This window comes from Bufo bufo, chromosome 2 (assembly GCF_905171765.1).
Source record: "Bufo bufo chromosome 2, aBufBuf1.1, whole genome shotgun sequence".
Lineage (NCBI taxonomy): Eukaryota > Metazoa > Chordata > Amphibia > Anura > Bufonidae > Bufo > Bufo bufo.
In genome coordinates, this window is record NC_053390.1 from 470,750,029 (window position 1) to 470,777,779 (window position 27,751).

Below are 27,751 nucleotides of genomic sequence, written 5' to 3' on the forward strand. Positions count from 1 at the left end.
CCGGCTCATCGTCGGGGACACTAGTAGCCGCCCAGCGAAGTAAATATTGATGAGCTGGGCGGCGCTTCAAACGGCAGTTGTGGCGAGGCTGGCTGGGCAGAAGTGGAGATGAAACGCCGCCCCTTGGGCAGATTGAACACGATTCAGGCAGGTTATAAAACTTCATTTTACTGTATTTATAAGGGGGACAGGGGGGATACTTAGATGATTCTAATACACTTTATAAGACCTGTAATGTCATATATATCCCTAAATATGCTTTTTGGCCCGGTCAGTGTCCATTTAAATGTAAGCATGCTAGGGAGCTATGGGAAGGGTTAAAAAAGTGAAATGCTGATGACAGACTCCCTTTAAAAACAAAAGAAGGAAGGTATATGGAAGAAGATAAAGAACTAGCTGACTGCCTCAATGAATACTTCTGTTCAGTTTTTACAAAGGAAAATGAAGGAAAAGGACCTCAGTTAGGAAAGAAGACTAATGAATCTTTTGATGCATGTGTCTTTACAGAGGAAGAGGTTCTAAGTCAGCTGTCTAAAATTAATAAAAATAAGTCACAGGAGCCTGATGGGATACAACCAAAGCTATTAAAAGAGCTTAGCGGTGTACTAGCAAAACCATTAACAGATTTATTTAACCAATCACTGGTAACAGGAGTCGTCCCAGAAGATTGGAAATTAGCAAATTTTGTGCCCGTTCACAAGAAAGGTAGTAGGGAGGGATCGGGCAACTATAGGCCAGTAAGCCTGACATCAATAGTGGGGAAATTAATGGAAACCATAATTAAGGAGAGGATTGTGAAACATCTAAAATCCCATGGATTGAAAGATGAAAAACAGCATGGGTTTACTTCAGGGAGATCATGTCAAACTAATCTTATAGATTTTTTTGATTGGGTGACTAAAATAATAGATGGCGGAGGTGCAGTAGACATCGCTTATCTAGACTTTAGTAAGGCTTTCGATACTGTCCCACATAGAAAGCTTATCAATAAAGTGCAGTCTTTTGGCTTGGACTCCCATATTGTTGAATGCATTAGACAGTGGCTGAGGGATAGACAGAGGGTTGTAGTCAATGGAGTATATTCAGACCATGGTCTTATTACCAGTGGGGTACCTTAGGGATCTCTTCTGGGACCCATATTGTTTAATATCTTTATCAGCGAAATTGCAGAAGGCCTCGATGGTAAGGTGTGTCTTTTTGCTGATGACCCAAAGATTTGTAACAGGGTTGATGTTCCTGGAGGGATACACCAAATGGAAAAGGATTTAGGAAAACTAGAGGAATGGTCAAAAATCTGGCAACTAAAATGTTGATAAGTGCAAGATAATGCACCTGGGGCATAAAAACCCAAGAGCAGAATATAAAATCAGTGATACAGTCCTAACCTCAGTATCTGAGGAAAGGGATTTAGGGGTCATTATTTCAGTCTGTCACCTACCTGACCGGTTTCAAACAGGTGACATTGTTCAGTGGGGCACAAAGACATGACACAGATGTTATCCGTGTTAAGTTCTTCAGATGCTTGAAATCGCCCAAAAAGTCGTTTTTTTTATCATATGCTAATGAGCCGTCGCAAGTGCCCAGGGGCGGAGAGTTTTCCGAAAGTGCCCAAGTTCCCCCGCCTCACTCGTGCCTAACTCCGCCCCTCAGTAAGCTCATGCCAGCCCTGTGGCTCTGTGACATCATATTTCCCTATAGGCTGTTCGCGCATCACTGCCGGGCCTGGGCATGCGCAGAGTTCTAACCACTGTGGGCAGAGGGACAAGGATATGGAGTGCGCATGCACCAGTTACTGGCGTGAAATTGCCCATGCCCGGCAGTGATGCTCGAACAGCCTATAGGGAAATATGATGTCACAGGGCTGGCCTGAGCTTACTGAGGGGCGGAGTTAGGCGCGAGTGAGGCGGGGGAACTTGGGCACTTTCAGAAAACTCTCCGCCCCTTGGCACTTGCGACGGCTCATTAGCATATGATAAAAACATCTTTTTGGACGATTTTAAGCATCTGAAGAACTAAACACGGGTAACATCTGTGTCATGTCTTTGTGCCCCACTGAACAATGTCACCTGTTTGAAACCGGTCAGGTAGGTGACAGACTCCCTTTAAAGGTAGGCAGACAATGTCATAGAGCAGCAGGTAATGCTAGCAGAATACTTGGGTGTATAGGGAGAAGCATTAACAGTAGACAGAGCCACAGACCCAGAGCATCATCCTGCCAGACCGCAAGTACAATACAGAATGATGTTCTGGTCATTCTGCACAGGCAGCTCCCTACCTTCTTCCTCCTTGATTGGCTGATCCAGGCTGTCTGTCAGCCTCTGAGCCAGCCAGGGCAATCACTTCCCCTCACTTCCACCCAGTGTCATGTGTCCATTCTTCTTCTTCCTCACTTGGGGTTTTGCCCACCAACATGGACAGTAAAATGGTGCTGCATACCATTTAAAGTGATTCGTCCAAAACTAATAAAAAATCTTTGGAGTCGTTTTGCAGATGAATTTTTGTGAAATGATTGATTAGTTTACAATTGATTTGCCTATCCTTAATTATTAATTATTCCTCAACATTGAAATTGCAACACCAAGAAGCACATGCTGTAAGGTTATGCAAATTGAGGAAGTAACAGGTGTCGGTAAGATCTGCAAATTATAACATTTTCAAGCACCTAGCTCCAGTAGCCAGATTGAAAGCAATGTTTTTTTAGCCACATGAAACCTCAAAAATCCAATGAAGTCATGTGGGATGATTGTGTGTTACCTCATGTTCAAAGACGTGCCAGTTATCACCACTTGTTGCAAACTGAGAGGGACAAGAATCATTGAGAGACCTTGGTTTATTAATCCAGCAGATCGTTATGTGCCTGGGTTGAGATGTCAACACTGAGACAAACCTTAATGTTGATGGATTATCTGATTAGAAGAATGGCGCATAATGATCCCTTCTGTACTGCAAGTGAAATTGAACATCATATCCTACCGGATTTGCGACTTTTCTAATCTGCAATTTATGCTGCCTTTGCCAAGTCTACAAAAATGGGGCATGTTGAGGGTAGAGAGGGCGTTTTAAGGGCGAAGCTATCATCCCTGGCTACTTCATCGTTATTTATGCCGAAAAACTAGAGTAAGGGTACTTTCACACTTGCGTTGCTGGATTCCGGAAGGCAGTTCCATCTCCGGAACTGCCTGCCGGATCCGCCAATCTGTATGCAAACGGAAACCATTTGTAGACGGATGCAGATCTGTCTCACAAATACATTGAAATACCAGATCCGTCTCTCCGGTGTCATCCGGATCCGGTATTCATTTTTTTAAACATTTTTAAGGGTCTGCGCATCCGTCGATGCGGCAATTTTAATACATTCCAATGGAAAAAAATAAGTAAGTGTTCAGGATTTTTGGCCGGAGAGAAAAATGCAGCATGCTCTGTTTTTTTCTCCATCCAAATACCGTAAAGGACTGAACTGAAGACATCCTGATGCATCCTGAACGGATTGCTTTCCATTCAGAATGCATTAGGATAAAACTGATCAGTTTTTTCCCGGTATTGAGCCCCTAGGACAGAACTCAATATCGGAAAACTTTGATGCAAGTGTGAAAGTACCCTAAATATTGACTAAAATCTATGGCAGTTCAGAGCTGCCATAGATTTCATTCCGTTGCATGTAGAGCCAGGAGGAGCAGGTGCATAGCTAAAGGCTCATGGGCCCTGGTGCAAGAGTTCAGCTTGGGCCCCCTTTCCACAGTGTTTTGTGGCCAGGACAGGGAAGCACACAGCCTTCGTGCTGCCTGAGGCAAAAATTTAAACGGCACCTTTCATGTGAAATTCTTGACCTAACCTCTTCCCTCCAGTCAGTGGTGTAACTTGACCAGCATGCACTTTTCATAATACTGATGTCTTCTTATGTGGCACAAGGGTCTTTGGGCCCCCTCAGGCTCCTGGGCCCGGCAGCGACTGCTTCCCCTATAGCTACGCCCTTGAGAAGGAGGCAGATCATTTATGACGAGGACTGCTCCTTGTCATTACGTGCCTCCTCCGTATACGGCGCAGGCCCTATCATGGCTAGCACATGCTGGCCTTGATAAAGGTGGGCCAAAGTGCTTAGACAGCAGTTTGGGGAGCACTTTGTAGACATAATTGTGTGCACTATGGATTAAATATATTTATGTGATTTATGTGTTTTCAGGGTTTAGTTCCCCTTTCAAGAGATTTTCCGAGAAAATACTTTTGTGACATGTCAATCATGCTATGCTATTAACTTGAGTTTGTGGAGATCTTCTAACTGAAACCCTAGCCAATCAGCAGAAAGAAAAGAACTTGTTACCAGTTCTCAACTGAGAGGTTTATTTTTGTTTGGTTTCTTAACCCCTTCCCGACTGCAATCCGTTTATATACGTGATATTTGCACATGCCCCGTGCAGCTATCACGTCTATAAACGTCAAGCCAGTTCTTTAATCCAAGCGCTGCAAAGCGCTTGGATTAAAGCTTCTGCTCCTGTCCTGCTGCTGTCACGGACAGCATACAGTTCAGTAATGCTGGCAAGGGACCAATCAGAGTGGCCCCTTGCCGGCAATCGATCCGATTGGTTAGTCTATGCAGACTAACCAATCGGATCGCGGCAGTGAAAAAATGCCGGTTTCAGGCTCTGATCTGCGCTCTGCAGATCAGAGCCTGAAATCAGGTAGTGTTCCTCGTGCCCCCCGATCTGTGCCCCTCCAAGCCCCCCTTGTGTCCGCCTGCCGCTGAAGCTCATCTCCTGCCTCCTGCGCTCATCTCCTGCCTCCTGCCCTGATGCGGTCCGCCCCTCCCTGCCCCATACATTCCTCCTGCCCCAGCCTCCCTCAATGTTGGCGGCCGTACCCACCCCCTTTCCAGCGCTGCCCCCAGTCCCCCTGCTGTGTGTGATGGCGGCAGCTCCATTCCTGAGCCGCCGCCATCAGCAGAGTGTCAGCTGTATGCTGACACTCTGCTGTAACCCCATAGATGCCGCGGCACCGGCATCCATGGGGTTAATAGAGGGAGGGGGCTCCCTCTCACCACCATCGGGGCTGCCGCGCTGCGATGCCAGCGTCCGCTGTTGCCACCTACATGGCATCTGATAGTATTATACTTTGCAATGCAAGAGCTGTTAACCCTCAATGTGTTAAAGAATTTTTTTTTTATAAAATGGAAAATCTGCCAAAAAAGTGCAATTTTGAAATTTCATCTCCATTTTCCTTTAATTCTTGTGGAACACCTAAAGGGTTAACAAAGTTTGTAAAATCAGTTTTGAGTAACCTGAGGGGTGTAGTTTCTACAATGGGGTCATTTATGTGGGGTTTCCACTATGTAAGCCCCACAAAGTGACTTTAGACCTGAACTGGTCCTTAACCACTTCCCGCCACGCTAACGCCGAAAGGCGTCATTTCTGCGGCGCTCCCAGGTCACACTAACGCCGATTGGCGTCATCTCGCGTGAGCCGAGATTTCCTGTGAACGCGCGCACACAGGCGCGCTCACAGGAACGGAAGGTAAGAGAGTGGATCTCCAGCCTGCCAGCGGCGATCGTTCGCTGGCAGGCTGGAGATGTGATTTTTTTAACCCCTAACAGGTATATTAGACGCTGTTTTGATAACAGCGTCTAATATACCTGCTACCTGGTCCTCTGGTGGTCCCCTTTGTTTGGATCGACCACCAGAGGACACAGGTAGCTCAGTAATATGTTGCACCAAGCACCACTACACTACACCCCCCCCTGTCACTTATTAACCCCTTGATCACCCCTGATCACCCCATATAGACTCCCTGATCACCCCCCTGTCATTGATTACCCCCCTGTCATTGATCACCCCCCTGTAAAGCTCCATTCAGATGTCCGCATGATTTTTACGGATCCACTGATAGATGGATCGGATCCGCAAAACGCATACGGACGTCTGAATGGAGCCTTACAGGGGCGTGATCAATGACTGTGGTGATCACCCCATATAGACTCCCTGATCACCCCCCTGTCATTGATTACACCCCTGTCATTGATCAACCCCCTGTAAAGCTCCATTCAGATGTCCGCATGATTTTTATGGATCCACTGATAGATGGATCGGATCCGCAAAACGCATACGGACGTCTGAATGGAGCCTTACAGGGGGCGTGATCAATGACTGTGATGATCACCCCATATAGACTCCCTGATTACCCCCCTGTCATTGATTACACCCCTGTCATTGATCAACCCCCTGTAAAGCTCCATTCAGATGTCCGCATGATTTTTACGGATCCACTGATAGATGGATCGGATCCGCAAAACGCATACGGACGTCTGAATGGAGCCTTACAGGGGCGTGATCAATGACTGTGGTGATCACCCCATATAGACTCCCTGATCACCCCCCTGTCATTGATTACCCCCCTGTCATTGATCAACCCCCTGTAAAGCTCCATTCAGATGTCCACATGATTTTTACGGATCCACTGATAGATGGATCGGATCCGCAAAACGCATACGGACGTCTGAATGGAGCCTTACAGGGGCGTGATCAATGACTGTGGTGATCACCCCATATAGACTCCCTGATCACCCCCCTGTCATTGATTACACCCCTGTCATTGATCAACCCCCTGTAAAGCTCCATTCAGATGTCCACATGATTTTTACGGATCCACTGATAGATGGATCGGATCCGCAAAACACATACAGGCGTCTCCCTGGAGCCTTCCAGGGGGGGTGATCACCCCATATAGACTCCCTGATCACCCCCCTGTCATTGATCACCCCCCCCTGTCATTGATCACCCCCCTGTCAGGCTTCATTCAGATGTCCGTATGATTTTTACGGATCCACGGATACATGGATCGGATCCTCAAAACACATACGGACATCTGAATGGAGCCTTACAGGGGGGTGATCAATGACAGGGGGGTGATCACCCCATATAGACTCTCTGATCACCCCCCTGTCATTGATCACCACCCTGTCATTGATCACCCCTCTGTAAGGCTCCATTCAGACATTTTTTTGGCCCAAGTTAGCGGAATTATTATTATTTTTTCTTTCAAAGTCTCATATTCCACTAACTTGTGTCAAAAAATTAAATCTCACATGAACTCACCATACCCCTCACGGAATCCAAATGCGTAAAATTTTTTAGACATTTATATTCCAGACTTCTTCTCACGCTTTAGGGCCCCTAGAATACCAGGGCAGTATAAATACCCCACATGTGACCCCATTTCGGAAAGAAGACACCCCAAGGTATTCCGTGAGGGGCATATTGAGTCCATGAAAGATTGAAATTTTTGTCCCAAGTTAGCGGAAAGGGAGACTTTGTGAGAAAAAAATAAAAAATATCAATTTCCGCTAACTTGTGCCAAAAAAAAAAAATTTCTATGAACTCGCCATGCCCCTCATTGAATACCATGGGGTGTCTTCTTTCCAAAATGGGGTCACATGTGGGGTATTTATACTGCCCTGGCATTCTAGGGGCCCCAAAGCGTGAGAAGAAGTCTGGTATCCAAATGTCTAAAAATGCCCTCCTAAAAGGAATTTGGGCACCTTTGCGCATCTAGGCTGCAAAAAAGTGTCACACATCTGGTATCGCCGTACTCAGGAGAAGTTGGGGAATGTGTTTTGGGGTGTCATTTTACATATACCCATGCTGGGTGAGAGAAATATCTTGGTCAAATGCCAACTTTGTATAAAAAAATGGGAAAAGTTGCCTTTTGCCAAGATATTTCTCTCACCCAGCATGGGTATATGTAAAATGACACCCCAAAACACATTCCCCAACTTCTCCTGAATACGGCGATACCACATGTGTGACACTTTTTTGCAGCCTAGGTGGGCAAAGGGGCCCATATTCCAAAGAGCACCTTTAGGATTTCACAGGTCATTTACCTACTTACCACACATTAGGGCCCCTGGAAAATGCCAGGGCAGTATAACTACCCCACAAGTGACCCCATTTTGGAAAGAAGACACCCCAAGGTATTCCGTGAGGGGCATGGCGAGTTCCTAGAATTTTTTATTTTTTGTCACAAGTTAGTGGAAAATAATAATTTTTTTTATTTATTTTTTTCCTTACAAAGTCTCATATTCCACTAACTTGTGACAAAAAATAAAAACTTCCATGAACTCACTGTGCCCATCAGCGAATACCTTGGGGTGTCTTCTTTCCAAAATGGGGTCACTTGTGGGGTAGTTATACTGCCCTGGCATTCTAGGGGCCCAAATGTGTGGTAAGGAGTTTGAAATCAAATTCTGTAAAAAATGACCAGTGAAATCCGAAAGGTGCTCTTTGGAATATGGGCCCCTTTGCCCACCTAGGCTGCAAAAAAGTGTCACACATCTGGTATCTCCGTATTCAGGAGAAGTTGGGGAATGTGTTTTGGGGTGTCATTTTACATATACCCATGCTGGGTGAGAGAAATATCTTGGCAAAAGACAACTTTTACCATTTTTTTATACAAAGTCATAAAGTTATACATCATTTTCCGCTAACTTGTGACAAAAAATAAAAAGTTCTATGAACTCACTATGCCCATCAGCGAATACCTTAGGGTGTCTACTTTCCGAAATGGGGTCATTTGTGGGGTGTTTGTACTGTCTGGGCATTGTAGGACCTCAGGAAACATGACAGGTGCTCAGAAAGTCAGAGCTGCTTCAAAAAGCGGAAATTCACATTTTTGTACCGTAGTTTGTAAACGCTATAACTTTTACCCAAACCATTTTTTTTTTACCCAAACATTTTTTTTTTATCAAAGACATGTAGAACAATAAATTTAGAGCAAAATGTATATATGGATGTCGTTTTTTTTGCAAAATTTTACAACTGAAAGTGAAAAATGTCATTTTTTTGCAAAGAAATAGTTAAATTTCGATTAATAACAAAAAAAGTAAAAATGTCAGCAGCAATGAAATACCACCAAAGGAAAGCTCTATTAGTGAGAAGAAAAGGAGGTAAAATTCATTTGAGTGGTAAGTTGCATGACCGAGCAATAAACCGCTAAAGTTGTGGAGTGCCGATTTGTAAAAAAGGACCTGGTCTTTAGGGGGGTATAAACCTGTGGTCCTTAAGTGGTTAAAAAGTGGGTTTTGGAAATTTTCTTAAAAATTATAAGAACTGCTTCTAAACTTCTAAGCCTTCTAACATCCTAAAAAAATAAAATGACATTTCCAAAATGATGCCAACATAAAGTAGACATATGGGAAATGTTAATTAATAAATATTTTTATTAGGTATGACTTTCTGTTTTAGAAGCAGAGAAATTTAAATTTTGAAAATTGTGAATTTTTCTAAATTTTTGGTAAATTTGGGATTTTTTCATAAATAAAGGTGAAATATATTGACTCAAACTTTTTACTATCATGAAGTACAATATGTCATGAGAAAACAATCTCAGATTGGCTTGGATAAATAAAAGTGTTTACAACATAAAGTGACGCATGTCAGATTTGTAAATTTTGACCTGGACACTGGGGCATCAATGACACTTGGTCATGAAAGGGTTAAACACCTACTTATGTAAGTCGAGGGCAACTGTACTTTTTTCCACTGCAAACAGGATCAGAACCCTGTTCTCAAAATCAATTAGGGCCAGACCTGACTGACTTGAATGCCTCATTTAAGGCTAGTTTTACCCTAGCAGCAGGGGAGTCCGGCAGGCTGTTCCGGCGGGTGAACAGCCTGTCAGATCCGTCCTGCCGCTAGTTCACGTGTTCCCCCGGACTGCCGCTCCGTCCCCATTGACCATAATGGGGGCGGGGGCAGAGCTCCGGCCGCATCACGGCAGCGCACGGCGAGAGGCAGCCAGACTAAAAGTACTGCTTGCAGCGTTTTGGTGTCCGTCTGACGAAACTGAGCCAAACAGATCCGTCCTGACACACAATGTAAGTCAATGGGGACGGATCCGTTTGTAACGGATGCATGCGGTTGTATTATCTAAACGTTTGTGCAGATCCATGACAGATCCGCACCAAACGCGAGTGTGAAAGTAGCCTAAGTTGTAAAAGGCATTTCCTGGAAAGCCCCTTTTACTGGCTTTTCATGCTTATTTTTACCTCCTTCCCTGCAATTTGGCAGCTGGTAGGTGTTGAACAGCTGAGGTTTGCAGTGAGTCAAGGTATTTGACCTGTACCAGAAGGGTTAGCTTTTACTTGTTTAATCCCTTAAGGACAAAGGAAATTTCCATTTTTTTGTTTTCCTAGTTTTTTCCCCCGTCTTCCAAGACATAACTTTGTGCGTTTCCCTTCACATAGCCATGTGAAGGCTTTATTTTTGCAGGACAAGTTGTATTTTTTAATGGTACGATTACATTTGTAATTTGCCATATCCTGCTTTTCTGAAAGGAAAAAAAAAATCTTTGTGGGGTGAATTATTCATGCGGGTCAGTACGATTTTGATGATACCAAATTTAATACATCTTTATTTTGTTTTACTACTTAAAAACATTAAAACAAAATCAGCATCACCATATTTAGAAACTCATAACATATCTGTCTACTGACCTCTGTGCAGGTTCATTGTTTGCATGGCAAGCTGGTAGATTTGACTGTTACATATTGGCCGGGCCGTCTTTAACAAAGGGCAAAAGGGGCAGCTGCCCCAGGCCCAGTTTCTCCTGGGGGGCCCAAGGCAGCTGCCTCTTGAGCCCTGCTAGCCACTGCCCCGGGTGTCAGGCTGTCAGCTACACAGGGGGTGCTGCCATGCCATGCCTGCCGGCACTCCAGGCAGCGTACTGTGAAAGCTGTGATTCTCTAGGACCTTAGATGACATCATCACCATGTGACCAGTAACCTAGCAATATTACTGGTCACATGGCTATGAGGTCATCAAGGTCCTACCAGGAGTGTTGCTGTAGAAGTTTGCCTTAACTGTGGAGCTTTTTTTGTGAAGATTACATCAGAAAAAGGTGACAGGGGCTGTTATGCTAATATACTGTAAACTACTGTATAGTGGGGTACTGTATACTGTGGGGGCCTGTATACTGTGGGGGCCTGTATACTGTATACTGTGGGTGCTGCATATTGTGGAGTGCTATACTGCTGTACTGTATACTGTGGGGGGCTGTATACTGTGGGGGGCTGTATACTGCTGTACTGTATACTGTAGGGGGCTGTATATTGTGGAGTGCTATACTGTATACTGTGGGGGGCTGTATACTGTGGGTGCTGTATATTGTGGAGTGCTATACTGCTGTCCTGTATAGTGTGGGGTGCTGTATCGTGTATAGTTTGGGGTGCGGTGAGGTGCTATACTGTATACTGTGAGGTGTTGTATACTGTGGGGTGCTGTATACTGTGGGCTGCTATACTGCTCTACTATATACTGTGGGGTACTGTATAGTGTGGGGTGCTATACTGCATACTTTGTGGTGCTGTATACTATAGGGTGCTATACTGCATACTGTGGGGTGCTGTATACTATAGGGTGCTATACTGCATACTGTGGGGTGCTGGGTGCACTGTAACACTAGGGTGAGCCGAGCCCTGGTCTCCTTCCTGCAGAGCGGTGCCCACTTCCAGCCTGAGCCCAGCTGCCCAGAGCACTGATCCTGAGCCGCTGGAGTCTTCAGAACTTGAAGTATTTACAGTCATTCACTGTACTCTACCATATGTGTGGATTTTTTGTGTGTGTTGTGGTGGAGGGCGTGATTGCCTGCTAAGGTGTGGGAAGGTGGGATCCTGGGGGGACCAAGTAAATTTTTGCCCAGGGTCCAATCAATATTAAAGAAGGCCCTGCATATTGGAGTATATATTACTTTTGTGATCACTGTTTCTTCCATTTTTGGTTGGTGGGGGGATAGGCAAAGTGACCAAAAAACATTGACTTTCCAAAATTAGGTCAGCCTGTTTCATAGGTACAAATCTGCTGACAGATGCCCTTTAATCCATAGTGCACACAAATTTCATAATTTTCAAAATTTGAACTTCTCTGCTTTTAAGGTAGATAGTGAAACCTCACAAAATAGTTATTACATTACATTTTCCATATGTCTACTTTATGTTGGCATCATTTTGTAGATGTAATTTAATTTGTTAGAACATTAGAAGACTTAGAATTTTAGAAGCAATTCTTAAAATTTTTAAGAAAATGTCCAAAACCCACTTTTTACATAAAAGAAACCACCCATAAATAACCCCATTTTAGAAACTTCACCCCTCAAGTTATTCAAAACTGATTTTACAAACTTTATTAACCCTTTTAGATGTTCCACAAGATTTAAAGGAAAATGGAGACTTCGGCTCATTAGAGCCCATACATACAATACTGTACGGACTCAGATGTCTATACAGTATTAATCCGAAGATTTGAATGAAGCGACTTTGGATGTAGCATCCGAAGCTTGCTTCGCTCATGACTAACTGTGACATATGCAGTGTCCCAGAGGACTACTGCAAATGGTTAATTACTACTAAAATGGTTAATTTAATTTTAAATAGTAATATGTAACATAAAATTAACCCTTTTATGTTGCCGAGTTAAATACTGTGATTTATTATTAAAGCACTTATTGCATACCTAAAAATAGGGCTGATACGATTACTTGATTGAATGTAGTAATTCTACACCAAAAATTCCTCGATGCAAATTTTTCGCATCAAGGATTCGTTTGTGTCATGTGAACACGGACCAGGAGTGAAGTGCTTGCTATTACTTACCGCTCCCTGGTCACCCGCCAGCCCGTACCGCGCTGCACTGGATCCTGACACATCGTCAGGTCATAGTGCACGTAAATGCGCACTATGACCCGACGCTGTGTGACGTCAGGATCCAGTGCAGCGCGCGGAGAAGAAGAGGAAGGAGCTGTGGAGCGGCGCCCCTACAGGAAAGTTAAGTATTTTATTTCACTGGCGCTGGGGATATGGCACTGAAGGGGGACAGCCGGCAATGGATGGCATGGAGGGGCAGATGGGAGTGGGGGACATGGAGGGGCTGACTGATGGCAGTGGGGGACATGGAGGGGCTGATATGATGGCACTGGGGTAGTGGGGACATGGAGGGGCTGATCTGATGGCATTGGGGGACATGGAGGGGCTGATTTGATGGCATGGGGGAGTGGGGGACATGGAGGTGCTGATCTGATGGCACTGGGGGAGTAGGGGACATGGAGGGGCTGATATGATGGCACTGAGGGAGTAGGGGACATGGAGGGGCTGATATGATGGCACTGAGGGAGTAGGGGACATGGAGGGGCAGATATGATGGCACTGGGGGAGTGGGGGACAAGGAGGTGCTGATATGATGGCACTGAGGGAGCGGGGGGCATGGAGGTGCTGATCTGGTGGCACTGGGGAGTGGGGGACATGGAGGGGCTGATCTGGGGGAGTGGGGGACATGAAGGGGCTGATCTGGTTGTACTGGGGGAGTGGGGGACATGGAGGGGCTGATCTGATGGCACCGGGGGAGTGGGGGACATGTAGGGTCTTATATGATGGCACTGGGGGAGTGGGGGACATGGAGGGGCTGATCTGATGGCACTGGGGGAGTGGGGGACATGGAAATGGATGGCATGGAGGGGCTGATGGCACTGGGGTGGGGGAGAGCTGAAGCACTGGGGGAAGGGAGCTGATGGCACTTGGGTGGGGGGGGAGCTGATGGCACTGGGGCATAGTGGAGCTGATGGTACTGGGGGAACTGATGCACTTGGGCTGATCACACAGGGGGGAACAAAGGGTGTTGGGGACTGATGGCAGGGGGTCTGATGAGTTTTTATAAAGGAAAACAGTCTAATAATTAATTTTTTCTTATAAGATTACTCGATTAATTGTAAAAAATAATCGATAGAATACTCAATTACTGAAATAATAGTTTACTGCAGCCCTACCTAATAGCAATGAATGGGTGCAATGTAACTAAAGCTGGCATATTTGGTTAGTTGACCAGGGTGATGGACTTTGCCCACCCCCTGGTTAGTGATGTCAGAGCAGATCTGCAGAAAAGACCTACATGTGCAAGCTACTGCAGAACCTTTATCCTTGAGGCTATAACTGCCAAAGAAGAGCTGCTAACAGAGTACTCCTGAAGGAAAGATGCAAGCGATCTTAGGTCCAGAACCAACAAGACCATGCAAGATAACATCAGTAAGGTTTCGCTTGTTTATGTGAAGAGACTTTACTGCTGTGGAAAGGGTTCATTGCCTCCGGCGCCCAGCACACTTTGAGACGCATTAGTCATCTGGATCTGCACCCCTCAGCTCATGAATAGCAGAAAGAGTTTACCTCAGACATGCTATTCTGTCCTTGTTATTTTGGAAAGAGTGCAAAGTGTTTAGAAAGAGACTCGGGGACTACTACCATCTCCATTGCTACCCATACACGGCTATTGGGGAAAGAACTACACTGTGATATACTTTGGAACTGTGCCTTTGTTGTTATATGTACTACTACACCTATCATCATTTCAGTAAAGATAAACTTTATTTATTGCAACCAACGGACCTTGTTATTAACTCCATCCTCCTTTTGCTGTCCCTGCATCCGTACTCCTGCCTTGCACCCTGCCAACAACCAAACGTGAAAGGCAGCTTAACTAGCATCAGGCAGGTGCCCCACAAAGTTAGGGAGTCCCCGAGGGAAGAAAGGGTGCACCCTCCACTTACTGTGCATGGCCTGGGGAGCACCAAAGTGAGGACTGCAACAGTGAATTGTGAGTGTTACTACCCCTTTCAGGGCCACAACCACTACATCCATCCTCTCTGCTCTTCTTCTCCATGGCTCTTTGAACATACTCATAGCTTTCTATGGTCCACACGTATGTCAAACACTTTTGGCATACATCTTATAAGTTAGGCTACTTTTGCTCTCTTGCCAGTGATTGACTTCTTTCTCCCTATGCAAAGTAGTAGAGAGATAGCAGTCACTCATAATCATGAGTGTGGCTGGAGGTATCCCAACAGCTCATGAACATGAGGACTACTTCCTAACAATGTAATGCCAGTGCTGCAGCTAGTAAATGCTCATAAATGCATAATGATACTCACATCATATTACATTAATTATCTTTTATGTGTCTTCTTAAGGTGTCCCTGAGTTTATCAAAAGGCCAACAGATGAAATTGGTGTTTCTGGTGGTGTGGCTTCCTTTGTGTGCCAAGCTGCCGGTGATCCCAAACCCAGAGTTACATGGAACAAGCGAGGCAAGAAAGTAAACTCCCAACGATTTGAGGTGGGTATACATTCATGTCAAGTTTTAAGTCAAATACAAGAAGAAAATAAAAAAGTTAATCATTTGTGAAAAATACTCTTTAAATTTTAAGTAATTATTTCAGATCTGTTTGTATGCTTGTTTAATTTGTCATATTCTTGTATCACTCCTCTTTAGGTTGTAGGGGATTAAAGGGGTTTGTGCTACCATTAAGTATTATTTAAATATAATTGAGGATGAAAATCTAGTTATTTTTGTAACTTATTTCCTGTGGAGATAGAGGTATCCAGATATCAAAATTATTTTTAGGAGTAGGCAACACCTGCCTTTATATTCCAGTATTGGGTCATAACCTCATTCATATCCTCTGCCCAAAGCCAGGTCAGGAGATTGTAGCCATAAAATCAGTAAGATGGAACTACTTCACAGAGACCATTATAAAACGTGAAGATAGCTTGAGGGTAATACACAAGTGTTACACAGACCAGAACAGTTAGAGGGGTCAGGGAAAGACTGGCATCCTCTCCAGCCAAGGTCACACATAAAACCCCTATCTTGCGATATACAAAGAAATACGTGGCCTAATGCATATTTTGGCTACGTGCTTCCTCCTGAGAACTCAGACCATGTATATGCGTCTACGGTATCCTTTTCTGCATAATTTGTGCGAGTTGATCATACTTACCAATGTGATATACGACTTGATTTTTCTTTTGTCCAGTTGCTGTTAAGGGAAAAAGATATTTCCTGTTTGACATGAAGAGATATATAATGTAACACATGTATCTGGAAATATACATTGTTTGTCGTTAATGAAAAATGAAAATAAATAAAGAATAAAAAAAAATATATACTCGATCACAGCTCAGTAACAGGGAGCAATTGGATAACGCAAGCCATCCTGCCATTACCGCCGCCATGTTTGGTACGCACGTGTGCGGGACATTAGGATGGAGTGGATGGAGGTAATCTGAAGTTGTGATAGGATGCATGCCCAAAAAGATATTTCAGTACAAAGATTTTGAGGCAGATCTGATAGTCATTACCATACTCACTGGCCTCCTCTAACATCATGGGCCGGGTCTGGTGTAATGTGGGGGAACATGCATGGAGGATAGCAAACTGTCATTTCTTTGGGGATCACTAGCGTGATGGACTGACCGATATTTCTGCTTCCCCGGGCAACCAGACTTAATCATCGCGTAACGTATTAAGTTCTGTTTTTATTCCTTTGAGTTTCCAAACTGTTATTTAGCACTGTATGTATATATCTGTATATTTTATGTTGTATTTTCTATGATAACCCTATTTGTTTGCAATGTCCTTTTTTATATTAAAACTTCACTTTAATAAGAACCTTCTTGTTTTCTAACGATTCCATGGCCTTAAAAGAAACGTTACCTGTATTAATTTATTAACCTGTGCGTGCTAGCAGTTGTAGAGTGTACTAAGGGTACTTTCACACTTGCGTTGTTGGATTCGGAAATCCGTATGCAAACGGATAGCATTTGTTTCCGGGTCTGGATGCGGATCTGGCTGACAAATGCATTGAAATACTGGCTCCGTCTCTCCGGTGTCATCCGGAAATATGGACCCGGTATTTATTTTTTTCACAGATTTAAAGGGCTGCACATGCGCATACTGGGAAACCGGATCCGGACCATCCGAACAATTGGTACCGGATCCGGCATTAATACATTTCTATGGAAGTATTCCGGAATTTTGGCTAGAGAAAATACCGCAGCATGCTGCAGTACTTTCTTCGGTCAAATACCGTAAGAGTGACTGAACTGAAGACATCCATTCAGAATGCATTAGGATAAAACTGAAGCGTTTTTTTCCGGTATTGAGCCCCTGTGATGGAACTCAATACTGGAAAACTTTAACGCAAGTGTGAAAGTACCCTTAGGTGTTATTTAATGCAAGGTGTCTCGCCAGCCTAATATGACGAGTGGTTGCAGCTAATTAGGAAACAGATAAAAGAGAAAGTAAAAGAAAAGGTAAAATGGGAGAAACAGAAGGGGCAGGCGCTTTACGCCTGTATTTCTGATCTGATATTTTTTGACCTGGGAAGAAAGCCCATCTTAATTTTATAGCCGAGCTTTTCTTCTCCCATACAAGGGAAAGAAGGGAGATGTGTATGCACTTTTCCATTTACAATAGCTGCGAGAAGGGGGCCCCATTCTTAAGATAGGTGTTGATCCCAGGGGTGGCATCCGCACTTATTGAACATTCATCAAATATCATGTGGACTTGCCATAAATGTCGAGATAGGAATACCCCTTTAGTGAACACTCTGCACATTTGTGGATTCCTCTGCATTGGAAAGAAGGTCTGGTCATGGGCATGGTGGGCAGATTTCTTCAAGACAAGCTGCATCCTTTGTAAAACTCCATTACTTCTCCAGGGACCAGGGTTTGAAAAGGAGCAGGTCTTGGTGATCAAGGCACAGAAATAGAGGGTTATGCTCTGACCACAAAATGTCTATCTAGAGGAGAAATTATGTCACAGGATTCATTGTGGAGGAAATAAAGCAACTCCATTTGTCTATAGATTTGATGTGTGGGAGGGAAGTAAGAATAGTCTTTGTTGTTGTGCCATGAAGAGATCTCCAGGCATCAGCCAGATATAGTTGGTGTACCTCTTGTTTTAAATTACATTAATGTCACGGCTGAGGATGGGGAAAACCCTCAGCCGTGCGATGCCACAAGATGATAGTCGCTGCTCGGCCAGGACGACAGAAATAGGGAGCAGGTCACCTCCTAGAGCTTCCCTAATCTGACCCTGACTCCTAGCTGCATGAGCCGACCTTGATGGTAGGAGGGCTCATGCTCAGGAACCTCGGATGCCTACTCACCCTCCGCCGAGCTGAACTATGAGCTGGGTAGACCACCTGTTCCTCCTGGATGCGGAGAAACAGGAGTCTAAACTGGCCGAGCTGCAAGGGGATATAAACATAAACAGACTATGGATATGGCAGGGGAGTGAAAGACTTCCACCCCTACCTGCCACAGACACACTGACTGGATCCCTGGACACAAGTGCTGAAGTCCACACACAGACATAACAGGACACAGCACACATAAACACACAGGAAGCCAGAACCATAGCTGAACTAATAGACACCACATACTCATAACATCACATAACAACATTTTGCTTATAACCACAAGGGTGGCCCTCACTGGCAGGTGGTATAAAAGTAGGACGAAGACTCCAGCAGACCATGGCTGAAGTACCCCTCTGACTACTGCTCTCAGCAGAGGCAATATAGGCCCAAGTAGCCACACCCACACAGACACACCCAGTATTCACACACACAGAAGGGAGTTAACCCTTCCTAGACCAGGCAAGGGAAAACAGCCACATACAGGGGAAGTGTACAAACCCTTATCACACTGCAGCTGTTACCGCAGGCAACGACATGCGTGGCAACCGTGTCCTGGAAGTCAGCCAGAAGGCCGAGACACTGCCACCACATGTACAGGATACAACACGTTACCTCGGGCAGCCACAAGTGAAGGGAAACTATCACAGTGCATTCACCCAAACTTCGTGCACACCAAACATATAAAACGGCACACCTACAAAGACAGGTTGCCAGGTGTAACCACATGTGAGGCAACAATCCAGCCGCCCTCACCATGTGATTGACAAAAACCAAACCAAAAAAGGCAACTGCCTGCGGATCAGGAGTCACGACCATAACCATGGTCGTGACAATTAATGACTAAGAGGAAGTTGTGATTTGCCTATCCAAGGGGCCAGTGAAGGGTCAAGGGGAAAATTATATTTGCCACCTTCAAGGATGTTGCCCTATGCAAAGTTCCCTAGTTTCTTTAAAAGCCTTTAGCAGGATTGTACCTGGCCCTGATTTGTAAGATACCAACAGATAAAAAAAAAAAAGGTGAAGAGGGGTGGTTAGAGAAGGGGTAGCGAAGGAAGACGAAGAAGCCAAGAGACTATATGCATAAAAATGTGGAGTAGCAAAAACTAAATATTGAGTTGACCCCTTGTAATGCTGTCACCTAGAGTCCCAAGACAAGATAATAATTAGTGATGAGTAGAGTTGAGCGGACACCTGGATGTTCGGGTTCGGCAGGTTCAGCCGAACTTGAAAAAAAAGTTCGGGTTCGGGACCCGAACTTGACCCCAAACCCGAACCCCATTGAAGTCAATGGGGACCCGAACTTTTGGGCACTAAAATGGCTCTAAAATAGTCCTGGAAAGGGCTAGAGGGCTGCAAAAGGCATCAAAATGTGCTTAAGAGCATGACAACTGTTCTAACAAATGTGGATAGGGAAATGACTTAAAATAACATAAAATACAGAAAAAATTAAAATAACAATCTGGATCTAGGAGTAGGAGGTTGAGGAGGCGGTGAATGGGTGGATGTGGCGGTGTAGGTGGAAGCGGCGGTGAAGGAGGAATAGGTAGCCAACACTGATTTGTGTTATTTTTTATTTTTAAATTGGGGTATCCCCCAAAATATTGGGACATATAACAAAATAAAACAAAGAATAAGTGCACTTGAGTACAAGAATGGATGGTTGAGGCTGGTATAAATGTCTATTCTGCACAAGGTACGGACAAGTCCTGTGGGATCCATGCCTGGTTCATTTTAATAAACGTAAGCTTGCCCACATTGGCTGTGGCCTGTGATAATGCTCTCTGCCGTGCTAAACACATGTTCACACTATACACTGGCTGCACGGCAGGTCAGCACCTCCAAGGCTGACAAAGCTTTTCCACATTTTGGCCATGCTAACCCTGCCTTCTCAGGTGCTGGTGGTGCCCCAACTGCGATGGCGACCTCTTCCTCCTCCTCTGCCTTCGCCTTGTGCTTCCACTGTGCCCCCGCTGTCAGGTGGGAATGCTATCATCAGCGTGCGCTTGTAGTCGCGCATCTTCCGATCAGTAACAGATGTTTTCACTAAATTTAGTTCCCTGTCAGCAATGCAAAGCAGGGGTTCATTCACGGCAAAAGGGGGTTCATGTCACCCAGCAATAGAACAGAGGATTTTGAGAGATTTAGGCCCCTGTCAGCAATGCAGAGCAGGGGTTCATTCACGGCAAAAGGGGGATCATGTCACCCAGCAATACAACAGAGGATTTTGAGAGATTTAGGCCCCAGTCACCCAGGCACAGCAGGGGTTCATTCACGGCAAAAGGGGGTTCATGTCACCCAGCAATACAACAGAGGATTTTGAGAGATTTAGGCCCCAGTCACCCAGTCACAGCAGGGGTTCATTCACGGCAAAAGTGGGTTCATGTCACCCAGCAATAGAACAGAGGATTTTGAGAGATTTAGGCCCCAGTCATCCAGGCACAGCAGGGGTTCATTCATGGCAAAAGTGGGTTCATGTCACCCAGCAATAGAACAGAGGATTTTGAGAGATTTAGGCCCCTGTCAGCAATGCAGAGCAGGGGTTCATTCACGGCAAAAGGGGGTTCATGTCACCCAGCAATAGAACAGAGGATTTTGAGAGATTTAGGCCCCTGTCAGCAATGCAGAGCAGGGGTTCATTCACGGCAAAAGGGGGTTCATGTCACCCAGCAATACAACAGAGGATTTTGAGTGATTTAGGCCCCTGTCAGCAATGCAGAGCACGGGTTCATTCACGACAAAAAGGGGTTCATGTCACCCAGCAATAGAACAGAGGATTTTGAGAGATTTAGGCCCCTGTCAGCAATGTAGAGCAGGGGTTCATTCACGGAAAAAGGGGGATCATGTCACCCAGCAATACAACAGAGGATTTTGAGAGATTTAGGCCCCAGTCACCCAGGCACAGCAGGGGTTCATTCACGGCAAAAGGGGGTTCATGTCACCCAGCAATAGAACAGAGGATTTTGAGAGATTTAGGCCCCTGTCAGCAATGTAGAGCAGGGGTTCATTCACGGCAAAAGGGGGTTCATGTCACCCAGCAATACAACAGAGGATTTTGAGAGATTTAGGCCCCAGTCACCCAGGCACAGCAGGGGTTCATTCACAGCAAAAGGGGTTCACGTCACCCAGCAATAGAACAGAGGATTTTGAGGGATTTAGGCCCCTGTCAGCAATGCAGAGCAGGGGTTCATTCACAGCAAAAGGGGGTTCATGTCACCCAGCAATACAACAGAGGATTTTGAGAGATTTAGGCCCCAGTCACCCAGGCACAGCAGGGGTTCATTCACGGCAAAAGGGAGTTCATGTCACCCAGCAATAGAACAGAGGATTTTGAGAGATTTAGGCCACTGTCAGCAATGCAGAGCAGGGGTTCATTCACGGCAAAAGGGGGTTCATGTCACCCAGCAATAGAACAGAGGATTCTGAGAGATTTAGGCCCCTGTCAGCAATGCAGAGCAGGGGTTCATTCATGGCAAAAGGGGGATCATGTCACCCAGCAATACAACAGAGGATTTTGAGAGATTTAGGCCCCTGTCAGCAATGCAGAGCAGGGGTTCATTCACGGCAAAAGGGGGTTCATGTCACCCAGCAATAGAACAGAGGATTTTGAGAGATTTAGGCCCCTGTCAGCAATGCAGAGCAGGGGTTCATTCACGGCAAAAGGGGGTTCATGTCACCCAGCAATACAACAGAGGATTTTGAGTGATTTAGGCCCCAGTCACCCAGGCACAGCAGGGGTTCATTCACGGCAAAAGGGGTTCATGTCACCCAGCAATAGAACAGAGGATTTTGAGAGATTTAGGCCCCTGTCAGCAATGCAGAGCAGGGGTTCATTCACAGCAAAAGGGGGTTCATGTCACCCAGCAATAGAACAGAGGATTTTGAGAGATTTAGGCCCCTGTCAGCAATGCAGAGCAGGGGTTCATTCACGGCAAAAGGGGGTTCATGTCACCCAGAAATACAACAGAGGATTTTGAGAGATTTAGGCCCCTGTCAGCAATGCAGAGCAGGGGTTCATTCACGGCAAAAGGGGGATCATGTCACCCAGCAATACAACAGAGGATTTTGAGAGATTTAGGCCCCTGTCACCCAGGCACAGCAAGAGTTTGTATACGCCAAAAATGGTAAAATGTCACCCGACAATTAAAAATAAGAATTTTTTCAATTTAGGGCACTAAAATTGACATTTTTTTAAAATTAAAATGGCTCTAAAATAGTCCTTGAAAAGGCTAGAGGGATGTAAAAGGCAGTAAAATGTGCTTAAGAGCATGGCAACTGCTCTGCAAACAAATATGGATAGGGAAATAACTTAAAATTAAATAAAATAACTAAAAATTACAAATTATTAACCTGCAACTCAGAGAAGGAGGTGGATATGGAGTCGGAGGTTGAGGAGGCGGTCAATGTGGTATTGTAGGTGGAGGCAGCAATGGAGGAGGAACAGGTAGCTAACAATGTTTTTTTATTTTTTTTTATTGGGGTAGGTAGCCCCCAAAATATTGGGACAAATAAAATAAAAATAAAACAAAGAATCATTGCACTTGACTTGTGTACAAGAATGTATGTTTGATGGTGGTATAAATGTCTATTCTGCACAAGGTACAGACAAGTCTTGTGGGATCCAAGCCTGGTTCATTTTAATGAACGTGAGCTTGTCCACGTTGGCTGTGGACAGGCGGCTGCGTCTGTCTGTAATGACGCCTCTTGCCGTGCTAAATACACGTTCAGAGAGTACACTGGCTGCAGGGCAGGCCAGCACCTCCAAGGCATACAGGGCAAGCTCTGGCCATGTGGACAATTTGGAGACCCAGAAGTTGGGTGGGGCAGAACCATCAGTCAGTACGTGTAGTCGTGTGCACAGGTACTGTTCCACCATGTTGTTCAAATGCTGCCTCCTGCTAACACGCTCAATATCAGCAGTTGGGGCCGGTTGTTGCGGCGAGGTGACAAAGCTTTTCCACATGTCAGCCATGCTAACCCTGCCTTCTGAGGTGCTGGCGCTGACACAGCTGCGTTGGCGACCTCTTCCTCCTCCCCTGCCTTCGCCTTGTGCTTCCACTTGTCCCCCGGCGTCAGTCGGGAATGCTCTCAGGAGCGTGTCTACCAGCGTGCGCCTGTAGTCGCGCATCTTCCGATCACGCTTCAGTGTTGGAATTAAGGACGGCACATTGTCTTTGTAACGGGGATCCAGCAGGGTGGCCACCCAGTAGTCAACACACGTTAAAATGTGGGCAACTCTGCAGTCGTTGCGCAGGCACTGCAGCATATAGTCGCTCATGTGTGCCAGGCTGCCCAGAGGTAAGGAAAAGCTGTCCTCTGTGGGAGGCGTATCGTCTGCGTCCTCCGTATCCCCCAGCCATGCACCAGTGATGGGCCCGAGCTGCGTTGGATACCACCCCGCTGTGAACATGCTTCATCCCCATCCTCCTCCTCCTCCTCCTCCTCATCCTCCTCCTCCTCGTCCTCCAGTAGTGGGCCCTGGCTGGCCAAGGTTGTACCTGGCCTCTGATGTTGCAAAAATCCTCTTTCTGAGCCACTTCAAAAAAACAGGCCTGAAAGTGTTAGAGATGACCCCTCTTCCTGGGCCACATCCTCTTCTATCATCGCCCTAAGTGTTTTCTCAAGGAGACATAGAAGTGGTATTGTAACGCTGATAACGGCGTCATCGCCACTGGCCATGTTGGTGGAGTACTCGAAACAGTGCAATAGGGCACACAGGTCTCGCATGGAGGCCCAGTCATTGGTGGTGAAGTGGTGCTGTTCCGCAGTGCGACTCACCCATGCGTGCTGCAGCTGAAACTCCACTATGGCCTGCTGCTGCTCGCACAGTCTCTCCAGCATGTGCAAGGTGGAGTTCCACCTGGTTGGCACGTCGCATATGAGGCAGTGAGCGGGAAGGCCGAAGTTACGCTGTAGAGCAGACAGCCAAGCGGCGGCAGGATGAGAACGCCGGAAGCGCGCACAGACGGCCCGCACTTTATGCAGCAGCTCTGACATGTCGGGGTAGTTGTGAATGAATTTCTGCACCACCAAATTCAGCACATGCGCCAGGCAAGGAATGTGCGTCAAACCGGCTAGTCCCAGAGCTGCAATGAGATTTCCACCATTATCACAAACCACCAGGCCGGGCTTGAGGCCGACTGGCAGCAACCACTCGTCGGTCTGTTTTATACCCCGCCACAACTCCTGCGCGGTGTGGGGCCTGTCCCCCAAACACATCAGTTTCAGAATGGCCTGCTTACGTTTACCCCTGGCTGTGCTGAAGTTGGTGGTGAAGGTCTGTCGCTGACCGGATGAGGAGGTGGTAGAAGAGGAGTAGGAAGCCGTGTAGGAGGCAACAGGAGGCAAAGAATGATGCCCTGCGATCCTTGGTGGCGGAAGGATGTGCGCCAAACAGCTCTCCGCCTGGGGCCCAGCCGCCACTACATTTACCCAGTGTGCAGTTAGGGAGATATAGCGTCCCTGGCCATGCTTACTGGTCCACGTATCTGTGGTTAGGTGGACCTTGCCACAGATGGCGTTGCGCAGTGCACACTTGATGTTATCTGATACTTGATTGTGCAGGGAGGGCATGGCTCTCCTGGAGAAGTAGTGGCGGCTGGGAACGACGTACTGTGGGACAGCAAGCGACATGAGCTGTTTGAAGCTGTCCTTCTCCACCAGCCTGAATGACAGCATTTCAAAGGCCAGCAGTTTAGAAATGCTGGCATTCAGTGCAAGGGATCGAGGGTGGCTAGGTGGGAATTTACGCTTTCTTTCAAAGGTTTGTGAGATGGAGAGCTGAACGCTTCCGTGTGACATGGTGGAGATGCTTGGTGACGGAGGTGGTGGTGTTGGTGGCACATCCTGTGTTTGCTGGACGGCAGGTGCCAACGTTCCTCCAGAGGCGGAGGAAGAGGCCGAGGCAGCAGCAGAAGAGGGAGCCCTTTCTTGGTTTTGAAGGTGCTTACTCCACTGCAGCCCGTGTCTCGCATGTAGATGCCTGGTCATGCAGGTTGTGCTAAGGTTCAGAATGTTAATGCCTCGCTTCAGGCTCTGATGGCACAGCGTGCAAACCACTTGCGTCTTGTCGTCGGCACATTGTGTGAAGAAGTGCCATGCGAGGGAACTCCTTGAAGCTGCCTTTGGTGTGCTCAGTCCCTGTTGATGGTGGCCAGTAGCAGGCGAACTTTTTTGGCGACGGCTGCTCTGCTTTTGCACCCTGCTCCCGCTTTTGCTACGCTGTTGGCTCGGTCTCACCACTGCCTCTTCCTCCGAACTCTGAAAGTCAGTGGCACGTCCTTCATTCCATGTGGGGTCTAGAACCTCATCGTCCCCTGCATCGTCTTCCACCCAGTCTTCCTCCCTGACCTCCTTTTCGGTCTGCACACTGCAGAAAGATGCAGCAGTTGGCACCTGTGTTTCGTCATCATCATAGACGTCCTGAGGTGGTATTCCTATGTCTTCATCAGGAAACATAAGTGGTTGTGCGTCAGTGCATTCTATGTCTTCCACCCCTGGGGAAGGGCTAGGTGGATGCCCTTGGGAAACCCTGCCAGCAGAGTCTTCAAACAGCATAAGAGACTGCTGCATGACTTGAGGCTCAAACAGGTTCCCCGATATGCACGGGGGTGATGTGACAGACTGATGGGCATGGGTTTCAGGCGCCACCTGTGCGCTTTCTGCAGAAGACTGGGTGGGAGATAATGTGAACGTGCTGGATCCACTGTCGGCCACCCAATTGACTAGCACCTGTACTTGCTCAGGCCTTACCATCCTTAGAACGGCATTAGGCCCGACCAAATATCGCTGTAGATTCTGGCGGCTACTGGGACCTGAGGTAGTAGGTTCAGTAGGACGTGTAGCTGTGGCAGAACGGGCACGTCCTCTCCCTGCACCAGAGGCTCCACAAACACCACCACCACGACCATGACCGCGTCCCTTATTAGATGTTTGCCTCATAGTTAGCGTTCACAAAGCAAAGTAAAAAGTGGTTAAGTATGTTAAAAATAATTAACCGCCAAAATAAACCCTGATGTAGGGTATTGCACTTTATTATTATTTTTTTAACTCTATATGACAGCGGTATTTGTGGCCTAAATGGCCTCACTTATGCACGTCTTATCCCAGATGTGCAGTATATTAGAGGGTTTTTGCACCCTAACCAAAAAGCTGTATTTCTGTCCTAAATGTGACAGTGACTTATGCTTGTGTAATCCCAGATGTGCAGTATATTAGAGGGTATTTTAACCCCAGTATGCCAAAGCCGTATTTATGGCCTAAATGTGACAGTGACTTATGCACGTGTAATCCCAGATGTGCAGTATATTAGAGGGTTTTTTCACCCCAGTAACCAAAAAGCTGTATTTCTGTCCTAAATGTGACAGTGACTTATGCACGTGTAATCATACATGTGCAGTATATTAGAGGCTTTTTTCACCCCAGTAACCAAAAAGCTGTATTTCTGTCCTAAATGTGACACTGACTTATGCACCTGTAATTACAGATGTGCAGTATATTAGAGGCTTTTTTTACCCCAGTAACCAAAAAGCTGTATTTCTGTCCAAAATGTGACAGTGACTTATGCACGTTTAATCACAGATGTGCAGTATATTAGAGGCTTTTTCACCCCAGTAACCAAAAAGCTGTATTTTCGTCCTAAATGTGACAGTGACTTATGCACGTGTAATCACAAATGTGCAGTATATTAGAGGCTTTTTTCACCCCAGTATGCCAAAGCCGTATTTATGGCCTAAATGTGACAGTGACTTATGCACGTGTGTTCACAGATGTGCAGTATATTGGAGGCTTTTTTCACCCCAGTAACCCAAAAGCTGTATTTCTCACCTAAATGTGACAGTGACTTATGCAAGTGTAATCCCAGATGTGCAGTATATTAGAGGCTTTTTTTACCCCAGTAACCAAAAAGCTGTATTTCTGTCCAAAATGGGACAGTGACTTATGCACGTGTAATCACAGATGTGCAGTATATTAGAGGGTTTTTTCACCCCAGTAACCAAAAAGCTGTATTTCTGTCCTAAATGTGACAGTGACTTATGCACGTTTAATCACAGATGTGCAGTATATTAGATGGTTTTTTCACCCTAACCAAAAAGCTGTATTTCTGTCCTAAATGTGACAGTGACTTATGCACGTGTAATCACAGATGTGCAGTATATTAGAGGCTTTTTTCACCCCAGTATGCCAAAGCCGTATTTATGGCCTAAATGTGACAGTGACTTATGCATGTGTAATCACAGATGTGCAGTATATTAGAGGGTTTTTTCACCCCAGTAACCAAAAAGCTGTATTTCTGTCCTAAATGTGACAGTGACTTATGCTTGTCTAATCCCAGATGTGCAGTATATTAGAGGGTTTTTTCACCCCAGTATGCCAAAGCTGTATTTCTGGACTTGCAGATAGCCTATGCTGGTGCACTATCATTGCATAAAATGGCTGCCGATCATGTATTGATATTGACTAACTGAAGAAAAAAAAGTTCGTTTTCAGCAGTAGTTGGCTCAGGGCAGGCTTAAAAAAATAGTGTGGGGGATTCAGTCAGCACAACCCTATATGCAGGTGCACATCGCTATGGCGAAATACATATTCAAAGAAAAAAACAAAAATGCAATAGCACTCTGCAACCAGCACTCCGCCCTGCCTCCATGCTGGATGTTGAATGAGGCATTGGTGTACATTTTGGCCAAAGCGTAATAAGCCACTCACCACGTCAAGGTCGCCTCTATGAGTGGTCCCTAACACTAGTTCC

General features: G+C 45.9%; 1 protein-coding gene across 16 annotated transcripts in view; it reads left to right on the forward strand.

The window, feature by feature from the left end:
• The window catches only part of PTPRS (protein tyrosine phosphatase receptor type S), a 600,160-nt gene that overhangs the window by 122,318 nt on the left and 450,091 nt on the right, over positions 1-27,751 (forward strand). For all 16 annotated transcript variants that reach the window (XM_040417715.1, XM_040417713.1, XM_040417721.1 and 13 more), the window contains exon 3: positions 14,992-15,137. In XM_040417715.1, coding sequence (XP_040273649.1) covers positions 14,992-15,137 — 146 coding nt within the window. The remainder of the gene's footprint in view (positions 1-14,991; positions 15,138-27,751) is intronic.